At 36.9% G+C, this 18,480-nt stretch overlaps 1 protein-coding gene across 7 annotated transcripts in view; it reads right to left on the bottom strand.

The window, feature by feature from the left end:
• Positions 1 to 18,480, bottom strand: part of LOC104906871 (serine carboxypeptidase-like 13) — a 94,792-nt gene that overhangs the window by 50,258 nt on the left and 26,054 nt on the right. For 5 of the 7 annotated variants that reach the window (XM_048641322.2, XM_057393680.1, XM_048641320.2 and 2 more), the window contains 5 exons: positions 12,208 to 12,309; positions 11,706 to 11,792; positions 11,317 to 11,385; positions 9,512 to 9,583; positions 8,760 to 8,878 (listed from right to left, as the gene is read on the bottom strand). In XM_048641322.2, coding sequence (XP_048497279.1) covers positions 8,760 to 8,878; positions 9,512 to 9,583; positions 11,317 to 11,385; positions 11,706 to 11,792; positions 12,208 to 12,309 — 449 coding nt within the window. Of the gene's footprint in view, positions 1 to 6,387; positions 6,508 to 8,759; positions 8,879 to 9,511; positions 9,584 to 11,316; positions 11,386 to 11,705; positions 11,793 to 12,207; positions 12,310 to 18,480 lie in introns of all 7 variants that reach the window. The other 2 variants (XR_008968785.1, XM_048641321.2) reach the window with 2 other exon arrangements.

The raw sequence follows: 18,480 nt of genomic DNA, 5'->3' as shown, positions 1-18,480 counted from the left end.
TTTAGTAGATAAAATTCATCTTTTTGAAATCGTGGACTAATGTTTTTGAAGATGCCAAAGGGGGAAAGATAAAGGCAATCAGAGTAAATTTTTTTTGTCATGATTATGTTCTCATTTTTCTCTTACAAAATAAAATAACGAGTCTATAATACTTAATTTAACTTGGTTACATACTTTGTTAAAATTATTTTATATGATTATGTATTAATTTTTTAGTATATATGCCTTTGTTGTCATCTTCAAAAAGGGGGAAATTGTTGACCCTTGAGTTTTGAAGATGACCTAACCACAAAAGACATAGTATATTTTATTTATGTTGTTGCAAGGTAATTCATGCTCGAGCTAAGAGAATACTTGATTGAAGATTAAAGCGGAGAATTAATCAAGATCGAAGTAAAGATGTTCGAGAGATGAAGAATCAAGCATGGAATGAAGATTAGAATACATTAGGGTATTTATTAATCTTCTCGAGTAAAAGCTTAATTAAGTTCGTGGTGAATTCTCAAAGGAACTTGGTTCTGTTCCCATGAAAGGAACAGACCTGGCACTATAGGAACAAGGATAGGGAACAAGACTTAAAACTATTTAGGAACTCCTAAGACTCTAATTTGTGCGCCTAAGTTAAATTGTGCCCAATATAGTTGTTAGAGTTTTTAGGGTTTTTGACTAAGATCCACTATTTTAGGAATTTAGTTTAAGTTTGTTAGGAAAAGATTTTAAAAAGATTTTCTGATTTTAATTAACTGATTTTCAAATCTTATCTTTTTAATCTTTTATCTTTTATATTTTATTTAAAAGATTTAGTTTTCGAAAAGTAATATATTTCCGGTTTTTAAAATGTTTCGGATTTTAAAATATAAAACTGTTTTTCCGGTTTTATTAAAGATATTTTGAAAAAGATATTTTTCCTAAAAACTAGCTAAAGTATTTAATTTATTTATTTCCTAAAATTGATTGCACGCCTAAAGCTACTGCTACACGTTTTATGTAGTTAGTGGATTTAGTGGCTTAAGTTAATTAGCCTCCAAGTATTTAATTAAATTAAATAAGTTTAATTATTCTCCAAGTTTTGTAAAACCACGTAATGTTGTTACTGCTTCTCTATGAAGTGAAGTAGTGGATTAGTGGATATTTACTATGACATGAATATTAATTTAATTTAATTAATTAATTAAACATCATGGAGATCATGTGATAATGGTTTAATTAGTGGAGAACATGTCCTGTCTTAATTGTCTATAAATAGGCGCCTAATTCATTTGAACAAAAATGTGTCTGACTTAGTTAATTTGTCTTAAGTTATCTAAAGTGTCAGTGCCTTTTTCCTTAAGAGAATTCATACTTACATTAATCGAGTTTATTAATCTTCCATTATTTTTACAAAGTGTATTTTTGAGAAAAGGGTTTGAGTGAACTCTTGTAAGTGTGAGAAGCTTTGAGTGAAGCAAGAGAAAGAGAAAGAGAAAAGAAAGGAACTTCGAGTGAAGTTTGAGAGAACGTCAGTTGTGGGAACTGTCGTTGGGAACTTGAGTTGAGTGACTTAAGTTGAGAATCGAGAGAAAAGTAATAGGTTGTAATCAGAGTTGTTTTGGCCTATTATAGTGGAAAGTTGTTTAAAATCCCTTGTGGTCGAGGTTGTTTCTTCCTACTAGGCCTAGGAAGTTTTTCCTCGCTAAATCTCTCGTGTTCCCATTGTTTGTTCCCAAGTTTACTTTTAATTCCGCAAAAAGTATAGCTTATTCTCTCACTATAATTCACCCCCCCTCTTATAGTGCTCATATTATACAACACACCCTTCGAATCCTTACTTTCTTAGTTTTTGAATAACACTTGTTTATGGATAAAAGTGGGAGCTACAAATGTGTATTTTTTGGAAACCTACTGGTTTGTTCATGAGTTATAATAAGTAGTATATTTAAATGTGTTACTTGTGAATTTTCGGTAATGATTTTCGAAATATAAATCGTTGCATATCAAGTTCCTCTAAAATCGATCAAACCGTGCTTCTACTTTGATTGTACCTTGATGTTGTTTTCATTTCATGGTATACTTTTGGAAAGTTCATATCTTTATTGTTGATAAACCTTTGTTTCATATTTTTCTTCTTATGACAAGTACAACATTTGTTTGAGAAGTAAATAACACTTAAAACCTGACTTTTTGCTTAATTACTTTTAGAGCTAGTAAACCCTTGTTCTTTAAATGCTTTTGAATGATTAATACCTACTTTCCTATTCATATATTAAGTGGTAAACCAAAACTTTGGCTAAACCCAAGAGTTACAAATGATCTTTGCATAAAAACCATTGTTCTTTAACACCAAATCCAGAACCATAAAAGTTGACATATGTTTTACTTGTGTGAGATAATCTTTCTATATATTAGGATCCCTTCTATGAACCCTTTACATATTGCCATGTCTTGAAAACACAACCTTTAATCACCTCAACTCCTGATTATCGCGTGAGCTGAGGGGGGAACTCGGCAGAAGATCGGTCTGCAAGGGATTTTATCCCCATCCGTCGCCCGTTCAATTTCCGTAAGGAAATTAAATGAGGGCGTTCCTCTCCCTGGGGGGGGGGGCTCCTATTGATTCTTTCTGGTAAATCCACTTTTCGCCTCGAGTCTGGTAGTACTAAAAAGGTTTGCTGCTGCCTTGGCTAAGCTGCTTGCCCGAAGCTCTGTTCCTATCACACAAGAAAGTGGCATGTTCGAAGATCTCTAAATGATCTTCTAGTTCCGGGGAGAATTCGCACAGGAAAGGAACGCCCTCATCCCATTTCTTAGCAGAAATGGTGCGGGCGGATAGGACAAGAACTACAGTAGGTGCAGTTACAGTAGCTGTAATGGCGGATAGACCGTCCACCCAGTCCCGCTACCCACTCCAATCCGCTATTCTGCCTTTGCACAAACGGGTCACTCGCGGCACACATCCCCTTCCCTCGCCCGTTCAATTTCCTTAATGACCTACCAGTCTAGAGCTTCGCTTTTCGTTGCCCTCAACAGAAACCCCGGGCCGAAGATTAGGGCTATCTTTCGTTGCTTATCAGTGGAAGGCCAAAAGTCCGGTCTCTCTTCAATAGAGAAATTCGGAGATATCCCCTTAGGATAGAAAAAGGAAGTTGGCTTAACCCAGTCCTCTCGTACTAGGGTTGGCTCCTCGCAGTTCTCCCTTTAACACCAACGGTAGATAGGAACCGAACTGTCTCACGCACGAACTAAAGGCAGCCGAGTTCTTCCTTTCCTCATGACCGCGTTAGCTGGGCCCCTGATCCGTGTAGACCAAGGGCGAACACTCATCATTTACGGCATGGACTACGAAGCTTTCGGTTGGAAAAGGTTTATTTTGACTTTTTCGAGAGGAACAAGCAACGGGTGAGCTACCGCTCGCAATCGAAGGGAGGATGAAAGCGGGAAAAAGAAGACCGGCGGGGCGCTCAAGCCCTATAAAATCCCCGAACTACCACAGGGGAGGAACCCTTGGCGAGTTCCCCGCGGAACATTTTCTCTTTCGTCCTCGGACGTTCGGACATTTTGTTGGATTTCGGCACTTGCGGCGGAAAAATCGAGACCTAACAAAAGAAGTAAACCTGAAGTGTTGCGAAAGACTGGGATGGGAAACCCCTGTTCATGAAGAGCGGTCGCTCATCTCTCTTTTCGAGTTCTCGGTCTCACCTAGCGTAAATGAGTTGTATTGCGGAGACGAGCTGGCTAGACTCGGGAGGGGTTTCCCAGACCTTGTCGTTAAGCCAGTGCTTTCGGGCCTCTTATTTAGCCTTTAAAACTCTTTTTAGGCGTAAATAAGGCTAACTTGGAGCAACATCCGAAGGTGCGAAGAACCCGGAGGTGACTGCAATGAGCAGAAATCTCACTCACCGGCCTAAACGACGAGCAAACACTCGAACGTGAGAGCAAGGGATCACCCAACGAATGGACGAGCTCCAAGGGGGGAGGCAAGAACCATGCTTTCAGAAAAGTGGGCGCTTGGTTCCGGCCAATCCTGCTGGATGGGCGCCAGTGTTGAAAGGTGCAGATCTTGGTCTTCTGGACCGGGGAGCCCGGCCCAATAGGGGCAGCACACCCCCCACTTCAAGGGCACCTATGTATCCCCCGGGGCGTACCCCAACCGAAAGACGCTAGACAGACTAATAGAAAGAAAGTTTTTGGACAAGACAAGAAAGGAACTCGCCCTTTGACGCCAAAGGATAAGAGCTGATTGCTAGCGATGACTTAGTGAATCTATGAAAGAAAGTTTTCGACCTTATGAATGATGAAGTGAGAGAGATGAATGCTCCTGCCGATTATAAATAAGTTCTTAAAGTTCCATGCGGAACCCTCTAAATCTTTATTGAGGGGAAAGTCTAAAATGTGTCCTCTCTCTCACTAGAAGAGAGGGTGAAATAAATGCATTCTGGAAATAAAGAATTTTGCTCTCATGTTAAGGGAATTTTTAGATCTTGTTCCAATTTGCATGCAGAAAGACCAGCTTTTGAAGAAAAACAAACACGAAGAAAAACCTCAGCAAAGTGTTCACTTCTTTTTCGCCAGGTTTCACCCGTCCTCCCATTAACAAGGGGCTCCACGGAAAGGCCTTTTTCTCTCCGATCGATCCTGGTGAGAGAAAGGGTTGTTCAGCGGGCTCTCCTTCTTTGTGTCCTTTGATTGAGTCCTTTTAAAAGACCCAACTGATCCCCCAAAGAGCGTCTAAAGCATTAGGGTCGTGGCGTGAATGTGAAATTCCCCTTCTTTCGCCGACATCAGGCCCTAAACTCCCTAAACGAACTCTAAGCTCTCGAGCTGCAGCAGCTTATCCGAACCCGCATTTCGGCCGCAAATCCTATGTTTTAAGCGGATGGGCAGTCTCCCTTGTGGTGGAGCGTTTGTTCCTTGCCATGCTGGGATTTGCGAAGAGCAGCACCTTACGATGTTTATGACCAATTGGATAATCACAACATTCTTTCGAAACCTGATTGTTAAGTCACCTCTCCAAAAACAGGGGAACTAGACATAGCACGCTTGTTTTACCAAACTTGTTTTGATAAGTTAAGTTGATTATTAAAGTTTGATCCATCAAGTAATTGAGACTAAAGTTTTTGTATATTTAAGTATAACTTTAATAAGTATTAAAAGATTAGTTTTAGAAGGAAAGTAGCTGCGTGAGCAATAATGAACAACTGAACAACCCTTGCAGAACAAGTTTGCCTTTTAAGTATTTAGAGCGGGTATTGCTCTGGAGTGGGTATTGCTCCGTTATGTAGGGTCATGACCTAGAAAGTCCTGCAAGCAGAAATTAAGAAAGGTAGGGAGACGTCCCTCAAAAGTCTAGATATTTGGCTTTACCCTCCATTCGTGTTCCTTCCTAGAGTTAGAAATATTTTGAGTTTTGCATAAAAATGTTTAAATAATTGTTGAAAAGAGTAGAAATGTTATTTATGGAAAGTTATTCGATATGTTTATGTTGTTGTTAGTATTTCTACTTTATTCAAAGGGAGAAGTAATTTTGTAATTAAGCGAGCAAAAGTGTTTTAGACATCGATTATATATGTTATTACTTCAAAATAAAAATCTATTTTAGCCACCTTACTATTTTGGAGCTGGGTGGGAGTTGTGTACCAGCATAAGCTGACTGGTTTGTTCTCTTGAACCTGTCCTGGTGGGGGGGGGGGGGGGAATAAATTCAGCTGTTTTGTTCCTGAAGGTTAAAGATTTAGCTTAGTCTGGAATGTTCGTGTTATGTGTACTGCCACTGCATTAAAATCGACTATGTTATGTAACTTAAATTTTGAAACTCGGATATCTAAATACTTATATGATGTAATAAATAAATGATTTAAGTTGTTTTCATAAATATGCTTAGATACTTCTAGATTTCCTAAAATTCCAAGGGTAGGGTAGTTTGGAAATATGTATGTACTAACATCATCTCTAATTAGCAGTTTAACTCTTTAAATAATTATAGTTAGTCCTAATTAAGCTGCTATTTAGGAAGGGTTGTTATAACCACCTAATCTAGATGATGAAGGGACTTATTGTTCACTCTGAAATAAGGTTTGATTTGCTGAAGAGTTAGCTCTATTGAGGCACCAAACCTTGTTTTCAATGAGTTAAAATAAGAAACCCGTGATGGATTAATAGAGGACCACACTTGAGCATAAGCGTTGATAGAACACAAACTAAAATTAAACTTCTGCCTCTACAAACCCAGGTTGATATGCATACCATTAACCTATACAAAAGTTACTTCGATTACCGAAGTTCAAAGTTGGCATGCATCTACATATACCATTTCCATAAACAAAAAGTTAATATTTATCCAATTTAACTTTACAAAAAAGGGATTGCGTATCAATTGACACTTTTTAAATAAGGTTTGTGCAGCAGGCAAACCTTTGTTGTAGTAGTGAAAATAAAAATTTGCATCTTCCATCTTGTTCTATTCATCAGGACCTCAAAAAACCCCCATTGGATCATCTTGAACTAACTTTAAGTTGTCATCAAAATAGTCCACTGCATCATCAATGAGTTATTGATCAAATGTCACATTTTTTGGTAGGAGTCCCAACCTTTGTAATCTTATCTTCCCATGGTGAGAGTTCTTCTAGTTATTTCCCCCTTTGACTTTTAAAATTTCAACCATCATAGTTGTAACTAAGTAAACTTTAAAACTTCTTGATCAAAGACTTCATATAATGCTTGAACTTTTTCAATCAAGTCATCAATGTTCTTAGGAAATAACCTATCATGCAATGCTTGAATGGCATTAAAGAAACCTAGGTCTAAAATGTTGAGATCGGTGAATTGGGGAGGGGGGGTGTTGACATACCCATTGGATGTTTAACCCATTCCTTGTTGATGCTTCCATGAAAATTGGATTAGTTAGTTGAATGGGTGGCCTTATATTATCTTGTTTGATGTCTTTTGGAAGTTGAGCAGACCATTTTTGCATGATTACGGGTGTGAATTTGTTAACAATGACAATTTTGATGACCTCTTTGGTGATTTTTCTCTATTGGTCTGGTCTCAATAGTGCTTGCGACTCTGATTTTGCTTGTTTTCTTGGCGGCAAACCTTTCCACAAAAGGGTAAATACCAAATTTACCATCATGTATAATGTTACCATATGTGTCATACAATGTCCTTGAAGTCATTACCTTGATATTGAACCTCTTTGATTGTGTGCATCTGTAAGGATCATTTTCTTTTGGCAATAAGTAGAATCTTCTCATGTCTGGGTTTAAACAAAACCATTTTTAAATAATGTGAACAAAATTTTCCATGCCGACAAATACTGCTGGTTCAGTTTTAGTGGCTAGGATAATGTAGGAAAGAACCCACTTCATCCATTTAAGTTTGTGTGCCTATGTGAGGAGGGGTGGTTGCATTTCTTTAGTAGCCTGTATATAGTGTAGTGAAGAACCTTAAGCTAGCCTACAAATGCCCTCACAGTTGACCTGTAGCTTAATGGACATGACTAAAGCCACTCCTCGTCATACTCTAGTGGCTTTCTTCCAACTTTCCTATGTTCTTTGTGCTGACATCCATTACAACACCTTCTTCCTTACATTTTTTTTTGCAAGTTTTCAATTTTTCTCAAGATTGCTTCTTTGTATGCCAAACTCTCTTCATTGTTTTATTTTTATGCCCCAAGGTAACTTCTAACCATGCTCTAATTCAAGAAGCTTCTCCATTAACTTCCTTATCTTTTGTAGGCTTAATTATGTTTTGAATGTTGGCCCTCTAACTCTAGCCTGTGTTGTTTCCTATGTTGCATGTTCTTGCATACATCATCAAGTAAAGCATGCGATCCCTCATCTTCTAACAACTGATCTATACTGAAGAACCAGCATCTTGTCAATTTTAAAATGTCCTCAAGCAGAGCTAGAAATGAAGAAGATGATTTTTTGCTTTTTTTGGGATGGAAATGAACAATTTCAGTGATGTGTAATTACGCTAATTAATGGTTGTTTCTACTAACTTATCTTAAGTGTTGATGTTTTTTTTGATGGGCAAACAGTTATGGTTGTCCCCCTTGTTGGGTGTAAATATGAGTGTTTACTTGGATGGTAAGAGAAAATGTTGGCTCTAATTGTGAAAACTGAATGGGTAACTAAATATTTGGAGGTAAAATTCCTTCCATATTTGGACATAATTTTTTATTTAGTTGGTGTTGTCTTATGTATGGCAAAAATTAAAGTTTGGGAGGGAAATCTACCCTCCTTTATCTTGGGACGAAAATTAGGGACTTGTGGGATGGGGAACTTTCGGGGTTTGTTAATCTAGAGGGAAACACTCCCTCTCACACCTGTTATCACATTTGGAGACCAAAAGCATCCCCACGACCCCACGTGCTCCCCTCAACATTTCTCCCTCAAAAGTGATGTGGCCCCAAATAATCTCCCTCCAATTTTACCTCTAATTTTAGTACCTACCACTTTATCAACAATACTCCCAAAACTTGAATTACTCCTTAAGAAAAATTGTCTCGGAGTCAACGATTCAAATAGAGTTCCATTTTATTTGACACAGAGGAAGTAATACATTGTACAGAACTAGAGTCTCGAGAGACGTTTTTAGCGGGGACTAACACTAGAGCTTTTTGGAGACCCTTCATAAGTTGCTAATTGTTAAAAATATGTTTACGTTCCAAAATCAATATTTCCTAGTAGAACTCCCTCAGTTACAATAATAAACTGATTAGCAACATAATAGCAACTTCTGTAACAATGAAGGTATAAAAGCAATGATGAAGTGCTTATTACCTGTAAATCAGTGCATGGATGGACTCCATCGTAAGATTTTGATGGTAATCAACAACGCTTGTAAGATTATGTGCATATGCTAAAGTTCTATTACATCTCGTCCAATGACTTTTAGTACCCTGTCCGTCAAAGAAAAGTACAAGATGCTAAATAACACCTCTAGATATTATTAGTAGAAGAAAATGGCTACTACGAATAATGCTGGAAATCTACCCATTTTACAATAAGTGATAAATGAGTTAAAAGTTCGATTCCTTTTTCTTAGGCCAATGCATCTAGCAGTGATAATTTAAAATTCAAGTTTGTTTTTTTCTTAGACCTATTCATCTAGCAGCAAACATCACGTGGTGAATTCAATAAGTTTGATGTTCAAGATAAGGCACATATGTCATATACCATTCCTTCCATTTTCAAAGTCTGGAAATAAACACTAGATTCATGTCCATGTGAATTAATGCCATATTCCATATTTTATAAAATTGTAAACAACAAAAAAAAAAACCCCGTACCCCAAAAGAAATCCATTTTTTTCTATAACAAAAATAATACAATACTTTCGACCTTGAAGAAAGAGGATCACATTTTCAGACATACAATATTTGATTATAATTCCATACTTCATTGGATTGAACATACAATATTTGATCATAATTCCATACTTCACGCTTTTACGATGAAGAATCATAAAAAATAATTCATATGCCTTATCATTATGTTTGGTTACGAGAAGTCGCCAATTCAAGTTCATATACCTTTTGAATGTCAAGAGCTGTCCGAACTTGTATGTCATTAGCCCAATAGTAGAAGAGTCTATAGATGCTATCCTACAAAAATGAAAGACATGATAAGAATGCCTCTTAGTTTCCTAATATAAACTAATGACTACTAGCAAATAGCAACAAACTTATTAGACTAGCATATTGTTAAGAGTTTAACTTGTTATTTAGAAAAAACAATTGAAAAACTTAGTAAGGACAGTTCCGATTATGCCCCCCCGACAATAAGAATCCCAACTTTAATTTAACATTAAGCAATACCAACTTTGGAAGTGTTTTACAAAAGCAGTCCAAGTTAACCAGTAACCGGTCAAAGAGGTTAATTATTTAACTTTTTTTACAGTTTAAATCTCATATCCTCTTCCTCCTCTTTCTTTCTCCTCCTCCCTCCTTCCTCCCCTCCCTTGCCACCTCGAAACACCCCTTTTCCCTCCCCTATGTAAAGATTATACCTCCTATCCCCTCTCCTCTGCCACCCTAAAACACGTCCTTTCCCTTTAAAGAGAAGGCAAGTCTTCATTTGTAGAGTAAGTGGAAAGGAGATAAAAGGAAAAAGGGAAAATGAATTGTTCAAGTGCTATTCCACTTTCTTCTCTCACTAATTCAATCTCCGAGAATTTCATCCCAATAATTCCCAGATAATCTTCACCTAATCTTACTGAACCAAAAACCCCAAAACTTACCTTAATTTCCCTAAAAAATCTTCATTCAGTTTTAGATTATTAATTCCCCACTATTTGTATTATCAACATACTCTTATTATATTTAATCCACCTTCTTCCCCAATTCTAAACCTCACACATTTTTTGTTTTTGTTAAAGCTACTTAATCTATCAGATCTTCAAATCATAGAAGGTCTAAGGAATTGAAAGATTGGTGAGATTGATTATCAAGAGAACTGGTTGAAAAATCTACTTACAGAGAACAAGCCTTGACATTTGTTTCTAACTTATTGTCTGCTTTGATCTTGTTGAGGGTGGGGTTCCACGGGGCAAGGGAGTCGTGGAGATGGTTTCGAGGGTGGGGAGCGGGTTTTGAGGGAGGGGGGGGGGGTTGGGACATGTCTGATTGCCACTGGTGACAGGGGGTGCTGGGTGTTGTAGGTTCTTTACTGTTGTAGTAGGTCATTAAACTTTCAGGACCCAAAACACCTCCCAAAATTGGGATTACTCAATAGTAAAGTGAAGTTGGCAGTGTTTTTGTCGGGGAAAGTCATAATTGGGACTGTTCTTTTCAATTTTTCTTAAAAAATAAAAGAAAAATTGAAAAACTAACATGTTCAACATGATATAGGTTAGATAGGACTATTTTAGAAAAGTTGGGCTAATAGTTGGGATTATTTAAAGTTGGGATTAATCCTGTAATTTTTTCCTTCAAATTAAACCAATCAATTTAGATAATAACGTAGTCACTTTCAATAACCAATCTATTTCAATCAAATAACATTCATGTATGTATCATGTATGTACCACCTTCGTTAACAACATTTGCCACATTTGGCATTGGTGAATTTCAATATCTTGATTCTTGAGTCAAAATCCTGCGAGTAATTCAAAGTACGATTGAAATAGTAGATGCTTTGGTATTAACAAAATGGTATTAATTTTCACACATGCGAAATTAAACGTTGCATCAATAAAGGTGATAAGAGCACTTGGCTACAATATAACCAAAAATAATATTGCTTTAGGGACTTCAACCTTATGATGTTAACATGAGATTCTTGGTAGGGGGTTATCGTAAGAGAAACGAAAACTACTAATCAACTATGGGAGTGATACCTGGCACCATGTTCGATCCGATATGCATTTAGGTTTTAGGACATGAGCAGCAAACACTGGATCAAGATTCTGCATAATAATTGTATACACGTCAAAGAGCTCACAATAACAAAAAATAAAACTAACCAAGCATGATTTTAGAAATTGTATACACATCATTTTTACAAGAAGATGATAATTAATAAATCCTAGTAAATATTGGCAAGATCAGATTTTAATTTGTCTGGATCATTTTGCGTTAGAGTTATATATACAATTTATAAATCGAAATCTCTTTAGCTTTGAGATATACGTCGTTAAACCCGTAATTTTCAAAACGTTGTAAATAATTTTTATTTCTTAAAATTGTTTGTTATTCTTAATTCATAAAGGATACATTGAGATCTCACATATGATATGGCTTTAAGATTACGCGAGCACCTAATATTTTCCGCATCCACATCCTCAAAAGTGCCATTGCAGCTTATTCTTGTTGACTGTGTAACGAGAACAAACACTCATTTCAAATCCACAACAATGAAAAGCAACATAAACGCTCTGCACAAAACAAAAGCAATTAAATTGTAGTCTATTTACAAAACATAATGGTTTTAAGTTAAAAAAAAAGGGATCAATGTCATTGCCAAACACGAACGGACCAATTTAGAGTTTGATTGCTGCTTAGTGAGGGAACAACAGTAAGGTAAATCCTACCTCATCCATTTGTATTCACCTGCAACACTTATCATTTTGGGTTGTTTCGATTTACTTACAACATTACTTTTGTGGGATATTCACTCTCTATATCTCCTCATCACATGGGTCCCCCATGTTGCAAGTAAATCAGAATGGAGGAACTATTTTTCAGAAAATATTTAAAGCCTAATGTCTGAAATAATACTAAGGTCTTACCTTATAGATCTCATCGGATAAGAGAGACACACGACGAGCAAAATCAAATTTTGATTTCTTCATATCTTCCTCTCGTGTTGTGGGGTTTCCAAGGACATATCCCTTACACAAGTGAACACATCAGGACTTCAAACATGAAATGGCTAAACTATGCCTTAAATGCTTAAATATTTCAAACTTTAACATTCGAGTTCCATCATATGAATGTAAGAAAAATAATATAGGTACATATAAGAATGGATTTTGGGAAGTGTAGGTAGATAATCAGGATTATGTGAATTATATTAGTGAATAAGCCCATCAATAGGTAAGATTTTTTCTACTATTCTTAATTATTGTGAGTACGCATATTTATTTCATAAAATACTATTCCTATATGAAACTAAAATTCAATGAGTAAACCTAAACTTCAATAAGAGTGAACCTTAAACAAATAAACATCAATCTTGCTAGTCATTTTTTTAAGGGTAAGATGAATATCTCTTGCACAAGTGGGAGGGGGATGATTGGGCATCCCACTTTTCAAGGGGTAAGAATCGAATCTTGTCACAAGGACGAAAGGAGGACCTCCAACCAACTAAGCCAACTAACCTTGATTCTTTCCTACTAGTCAAAATGATTGTAATTGTCATTCCTAGTTGATTTTACGTACATATACTATAGAATTGTTGTATAAGTGCTTAATATAGTTGAAAAGAAAAGGTTATATACACAACAAATGTTAGAATGATATTTGGTAGCATTATTTGTAAAGGATATTTTACTTATTTCCTATTTATGTTCTATTTAGGTTTACTAGTGCCCTAAACCTACTCTATTAATATGTCTCGGATGATCAATAACATTATTGCTAGAATCACGATCCACATCGTAGGATCGTATGATTCATTTTTCGCAAAACAATCCAGATCGTAAACAGAATCGCAGGGCTGGTAGAATCACAACATGATCGGTTAAGATCGTAGCAAGCTCAATAGGATCGTATAGGATCTGCTGGATTAGAGTAGGATCGGACGATCATATTTTTCACTTATATTGTTGTAGGATCAATCAGGATCGGTTAGGATGGGAAGATCCTGCTTCTTGACTTATTAAAATGATCCCTATAGAAACTAATTTTTTTGTTAAGCCCAATAATGATAACCCCACTTCATACACACAATTATTTTTCTTCTCTAATCTTTATGACTCTTGGGAAGCCATGTTAATTTTGAAATATCAATATTATGGGAGAAAAACTAGGTATTTAGCATTCATATTGTTTGAAAGATGTGTATTTATTCATTTGGAAGCATTTTTGTTACTCTTTGTTTGCAATTTGGTAGGATCTTACTATCCTACGATTTTCCGATTCTATCGATTCAATCCTACCCCCAATCTCCTTACCAATCTAAAGTGGGATCCTGATCCGAACAACATTGGTCAATCCGAAATCTTCCTAAAACATGGTATCAATCTCTTACCCTCTATTGTAAACTTATCATGGTATCAAGAGCCATAAAATCTTCCTAAAACACAAATTAAAAAATCGACTAACTAAATTTTTTTTAAAACAAAAACCTAAATCTTCAACCAATATCTACATCTACACTCCCCGAATCATCATCCCCCATTGCAAATCCGAAGCGAACCCCTAAAAACTTCACATTTTTGCCAATAATCATGACCGAAAATATTCCAACCCTACCGTCTAATACCTAACCATCTACACCACGAATCGAACCTACTTCCCCCATTTATCTCAGCTCCCTAGATCCTTGTGGCGATTTCATTACTCCAACTCGTTTTGTGTAGTGATAATTATGAGGATTGATCCGGAGAAATTCAAATTATCTTGGAAGCAAGACGTAAATTTGTTTACTTGGATGGCATGAGCACTACTCCGGAACCTTGACTTCGTATTGGAGCACTATGAATGTCATACTAATTTATTGGCTTATGAACACCATCAATCCCAATGTGAAGTGAACTCTCACCAAAGATTGTGATGCCAAAAAACTACGGGATTCATTAAAAAGTCGTTATGTTGTTGTGAATGGCCTAAGTATTCAACAATTGCGTTTTTGAATTTCTCGTTGTTACCAAACATAAATATATGAGTGTCTCAATATTTTGGCAAGTTAAATGCTTTATGGGAAGAATTGCATCATCTTGAACGAATAATTTCTTGTACTTGTTGTTTGTCTTACACTACCAAATCTCATATATTTTGTCGTGTAACCACTATGCTTCATGATTGTTTTTGGCAGGTATAGATCCCGAATATTATTCTCAAACAAAATTAAATATATTATCCCAAGATCCTCCACCCTCGCTTGTTCGGACTTATCATCTCGAAATCTAATATTAATTAGTTGGCATTACTCTTCTTTCCATTGACACATCCACATATGTGCTTGGCTTTGCAATTCGGGCCATTAACTCATTTAACTTGCCCAAGATTTTCAAAGAAGTCATATCTCTTTTGGCCAGATTGCAATAAGCGTGGCCACGAAGTTACCTCCTGGTTTGAAATTGTGGGTGGCCTCACCAGCGCAAGGTTGGCACTGGGCCCATATCTTGTGCAACTCCACATGGAAATGTTTTTGGGTCTGTTAGGCCATTTCTTCCTAGCATGATTCAACCTTCTAAATCATCATAGGCGGTCACAATCTTCTAGATCATCATAGGCGGTCACAACCTTCTACGTTTGTTAGGCCTACTACTTAGATGGGAATTTTTTTGCACCAATCAGTACCAAGCCTTTGCTAGACTTCTTCGTAATTCGCCAATAATGCATGATTGACTTAATGGTATATGTGTTTAGTAATGCTTTAAGGATACTCGACAAGGGAGCTACTCATCATCTCACGAGAAATTGTTCTTATTGTTTTATGTATCTAATATTTCTCATTGTCACGTTGGCCTTCAGATGATACCATTATTGCCATCCAATCGTATCCCTTTCGTTTATGAGACCCAATTACTCTTGTTAACGATCTCTATATGCTTCATTTGAGTTGTAACTTACTTTCTGTCTCTCAATGATTTGATAGTAATTTACAATATCTTATCAAATTTTAACTCTTCTTTGTGCGCTATCGAGGTTCGCCCGAGAATACTGACTGGAACGGGTGTTAGGCAAGATGGACTTTACTACTTCAGTAATTAGGATTTTTTCTGGTTCATCATCTCTCTTGGAATTATGGCACAACCACATCGGTCATCCTTCTGGAAAAGTAGTCAAGCTACTACCTCGCATTAAACGTTTAAAGGGTTGTTTGAATAAAGGTTGTGAGATATGTTTTCGAGCTAGGCATCTTATTATAGATAGATTTCCTAGTAGTGATAATGGGTGAGAATGTTATGGCAGTTTTTCAATTGATAAATAGAACCCCTTCTCCCACCTGTCTCCCATGCTTGATAATAAGTCTCCTTCTGAACATCTCTTTGATAAATTTCTCTCTTATAATGCTATTCGTACTTTTGGGTGTCTTTGTTTTTCCCAAAACCAAAAGACAAAAGGAGTTAAATTTGCTAATTAGAGTAGGAAATATGTTTATGGGATATCTGAATGGAAAGAAAGGGTGGAAATTGTTTGATCTTGATATAAAGGAAGTTTTAGTATCACCGGATGTGAAATTCTTGAAGGTACATTTCCATTCCTTATTCCAGGTGAAGTTATTATTGTTGCAAAAAATATTGTTCCTTCCTATGATGTTATTGATGACGATTTTGATCAATTATCCTTCATCTCTTCTATTCCTATCTTAAATACACCCCTGCCCACCTCTCCTTCCATATCCGTGGCCCACCCTCCACATTCACCTACTCCAATTCACAACAATCGTACCCTTCAAATTGAACCAATACCTTGAGATGTCTTCTCTTGCAACCTACACTAAGCCCAACCCAACCCCCACTCAAAAGCCCCCGTGTCTAATACTACCCCTCCTCTAGTGCATACGCCACTTAGGCCAAACCCCAACCATCTGCCCATGCGGGAAATCCTTCGTAGGCCAATGTCTCCCATGCTAGGCCTGCTCTTGCTAGCGAGTCCTCTCTAATAATGAGAATATGGGTCGTGGTCTGTGTGAAAAATATCTTTCAATGTTGTTGCGAGACATTATTACTCTTTTTTTTTAATGCCGGAAAAAGCCACTCCTTGTGCTTCATCTCCTTCTACTTCGTCAGGTACACCTTATCATTTAGCACATTATATTGATTCTAATAATTTTACTGTAAAAATATTGTGTCTTTATTGCTACTCTTACTTCTAGCGGAGAATCATATTCTTTTAAGGTGACCATGAAGGATGATGGTTTAGAAGGCTTTTTTGCAGGATGAGATTAATGACTGTGATGATAATGATATTTGGACTTTAAAACCGATTGTTCCTAAAAAGCGTGCTTTCGATAGTCGTTACGAGATTAAATATTCTTATAATGGTTTTGTTGAACGTCTTTAGTCCCATCAGGAAGCTGGTATGGATTATAATGGAACTTTTGACCCAGTCGCCAAAATGACTATTGCTCGAACATTTCTTGCTATTGCTGCCTCTATAAACTGGGAACTTCATCAAATGAATGTTGACCATGATTGTAAGCATATTTTTATTGCCTACATAGGATGAACGCAAATTTTACTATCTCATCGTAAAGGGTTTTTAGTTTTGAAATTCTTTTTGAAAACGAAGTTGCCACAAGTCTTACACTACACGAAAAAAGCGGATCTGACACTAGATAACTGATATGGTTAGGCCCAAAGCGGATCAGCTACAGTGAACTGATTCGGTCAAGGCCCAAACCGGATCAGTTAAAAAATTTTGGGCCAACTTTATTGTTGCCTCACTCGTGTCCTCAAGTAACTGATCCGGTCAAGAACCAAATAATTGGATAAGTTACTTTTAGGCCTTATGAAAATGTTGGGCCAGCAACGCCATTTCACCTCCTCATTTCCTCCTCAAAACCCAAACTATCAATCCTTAAACTTCAACTCTCTCTATTCTCTCTCTTCCTCTCTCCTACGCACGCCACCAGCCCTCTCTCCTACTCACGAGTCACGCCACCACCCACGCAATCTTTTACTGGATTTCTTCCTCTCTCCTCTAAACGCGTAGTATTTCCTTCACTAAAACTTCAAACGCAACGAAACAAAGCAAATTTGTGCGTAGTTCATCATCTCCGGATTTCCTTCATCATATTTCAAACGCAACAAAACACGATACTCTTAATAGGAGCAAATTTAATACCAAGCCAGTTCACAATTTCAATACACAACTTCCTCCTGAACACACAATGAAAAAACATATGTTCATTTTTTTTCATGCACTGACCACACAGCAAAGCAGATGGAATCTTAACACATCCTTGCAGCCACAAGCTTATCTCTTATCTTCAGTTTCTTCTGTGCAGCAAGCCATGAAATAAAGGCATGTTTGGGTACATTCATTCCATTCAAAACCTATGATACCAAGGAACTCTCTCAACGGGCCCCTGTAGCCACATATATCTTGCTTTAACAATATAATTATTCCTAACATCTTTCTAGCCATTGTTAACATAAGCAAGTTTGAATGTGTTTCAGATTCTACATAAACATTTTCAAATGCAGCTTGGTGGTTTATACTCCCACCTGCACTCACACTCCTTGATATAAATAGCATGCACCTACTTAATCCACACAACAAGTCTTCCTTCTTAACAATTTGCCAAGTGTACTTCCTAATAGCTACTATATTCCACTTTACACAATCCCTAATACCCAGACGTCCTTTAGTCTTAGGTTTACAAACATCATTCCATGCTACAGGGGGTCTATGAAGATAGATTTTGCCTTCCCAAGAAGATTTGTGCCTAGTAAGTGTGTAACCTCAGTAAAACCGAGTTTACAAAGTCACTCTAGCGACATACAAGAGGTGTCTAGAACTCCATCAAGTGATTCTTCTCAACGTCTTCTCAATAAGAACATCGCAATCAAATTTGGACACTCTCTTAGATGTGATTGGCACACCTAGATATCTAAAAGGGAATGTACCATTCTCAAATCCACTAAGGCGCAATTTTTTTTTGCTGAATTCCTTCATCCACATTGCCAAAGTAAATGGTTGTCTTCACTTGACCAGCTTGTAACCCATAGACTTCAGCAAAAGCCTTTAATGCTCTCTTTATCGACACTTGAACTGAATACCACCTTTGCGTAACATCATCAAATCATATGCAAAAATCAAGTGATTTAACCCAATAGGAGCACATCTACGCTGATAAGAGAATTCATTTCTCCTACTCATTTTCT

Source organism: Beta vulgaris, chromosome 3 (genome assembly GCF_026745355.1).
Source record: "Beta vulgaris subsp. vulgaris cultivar EL10 chromosome 3, EL10.2, whole genome shotgun sequence".
Lineage (NCBI taxonomy): Eukaryota > Viridiplantae > Streptophyta > Magnoliopsida > Caryophyllales > Amaranthaceae > Beta > Beta vulgaris.
Note: the sequence above shows the minus strand (reverse complement) of the source record. Positions and strands in the feature narration are given on the sequence as shown.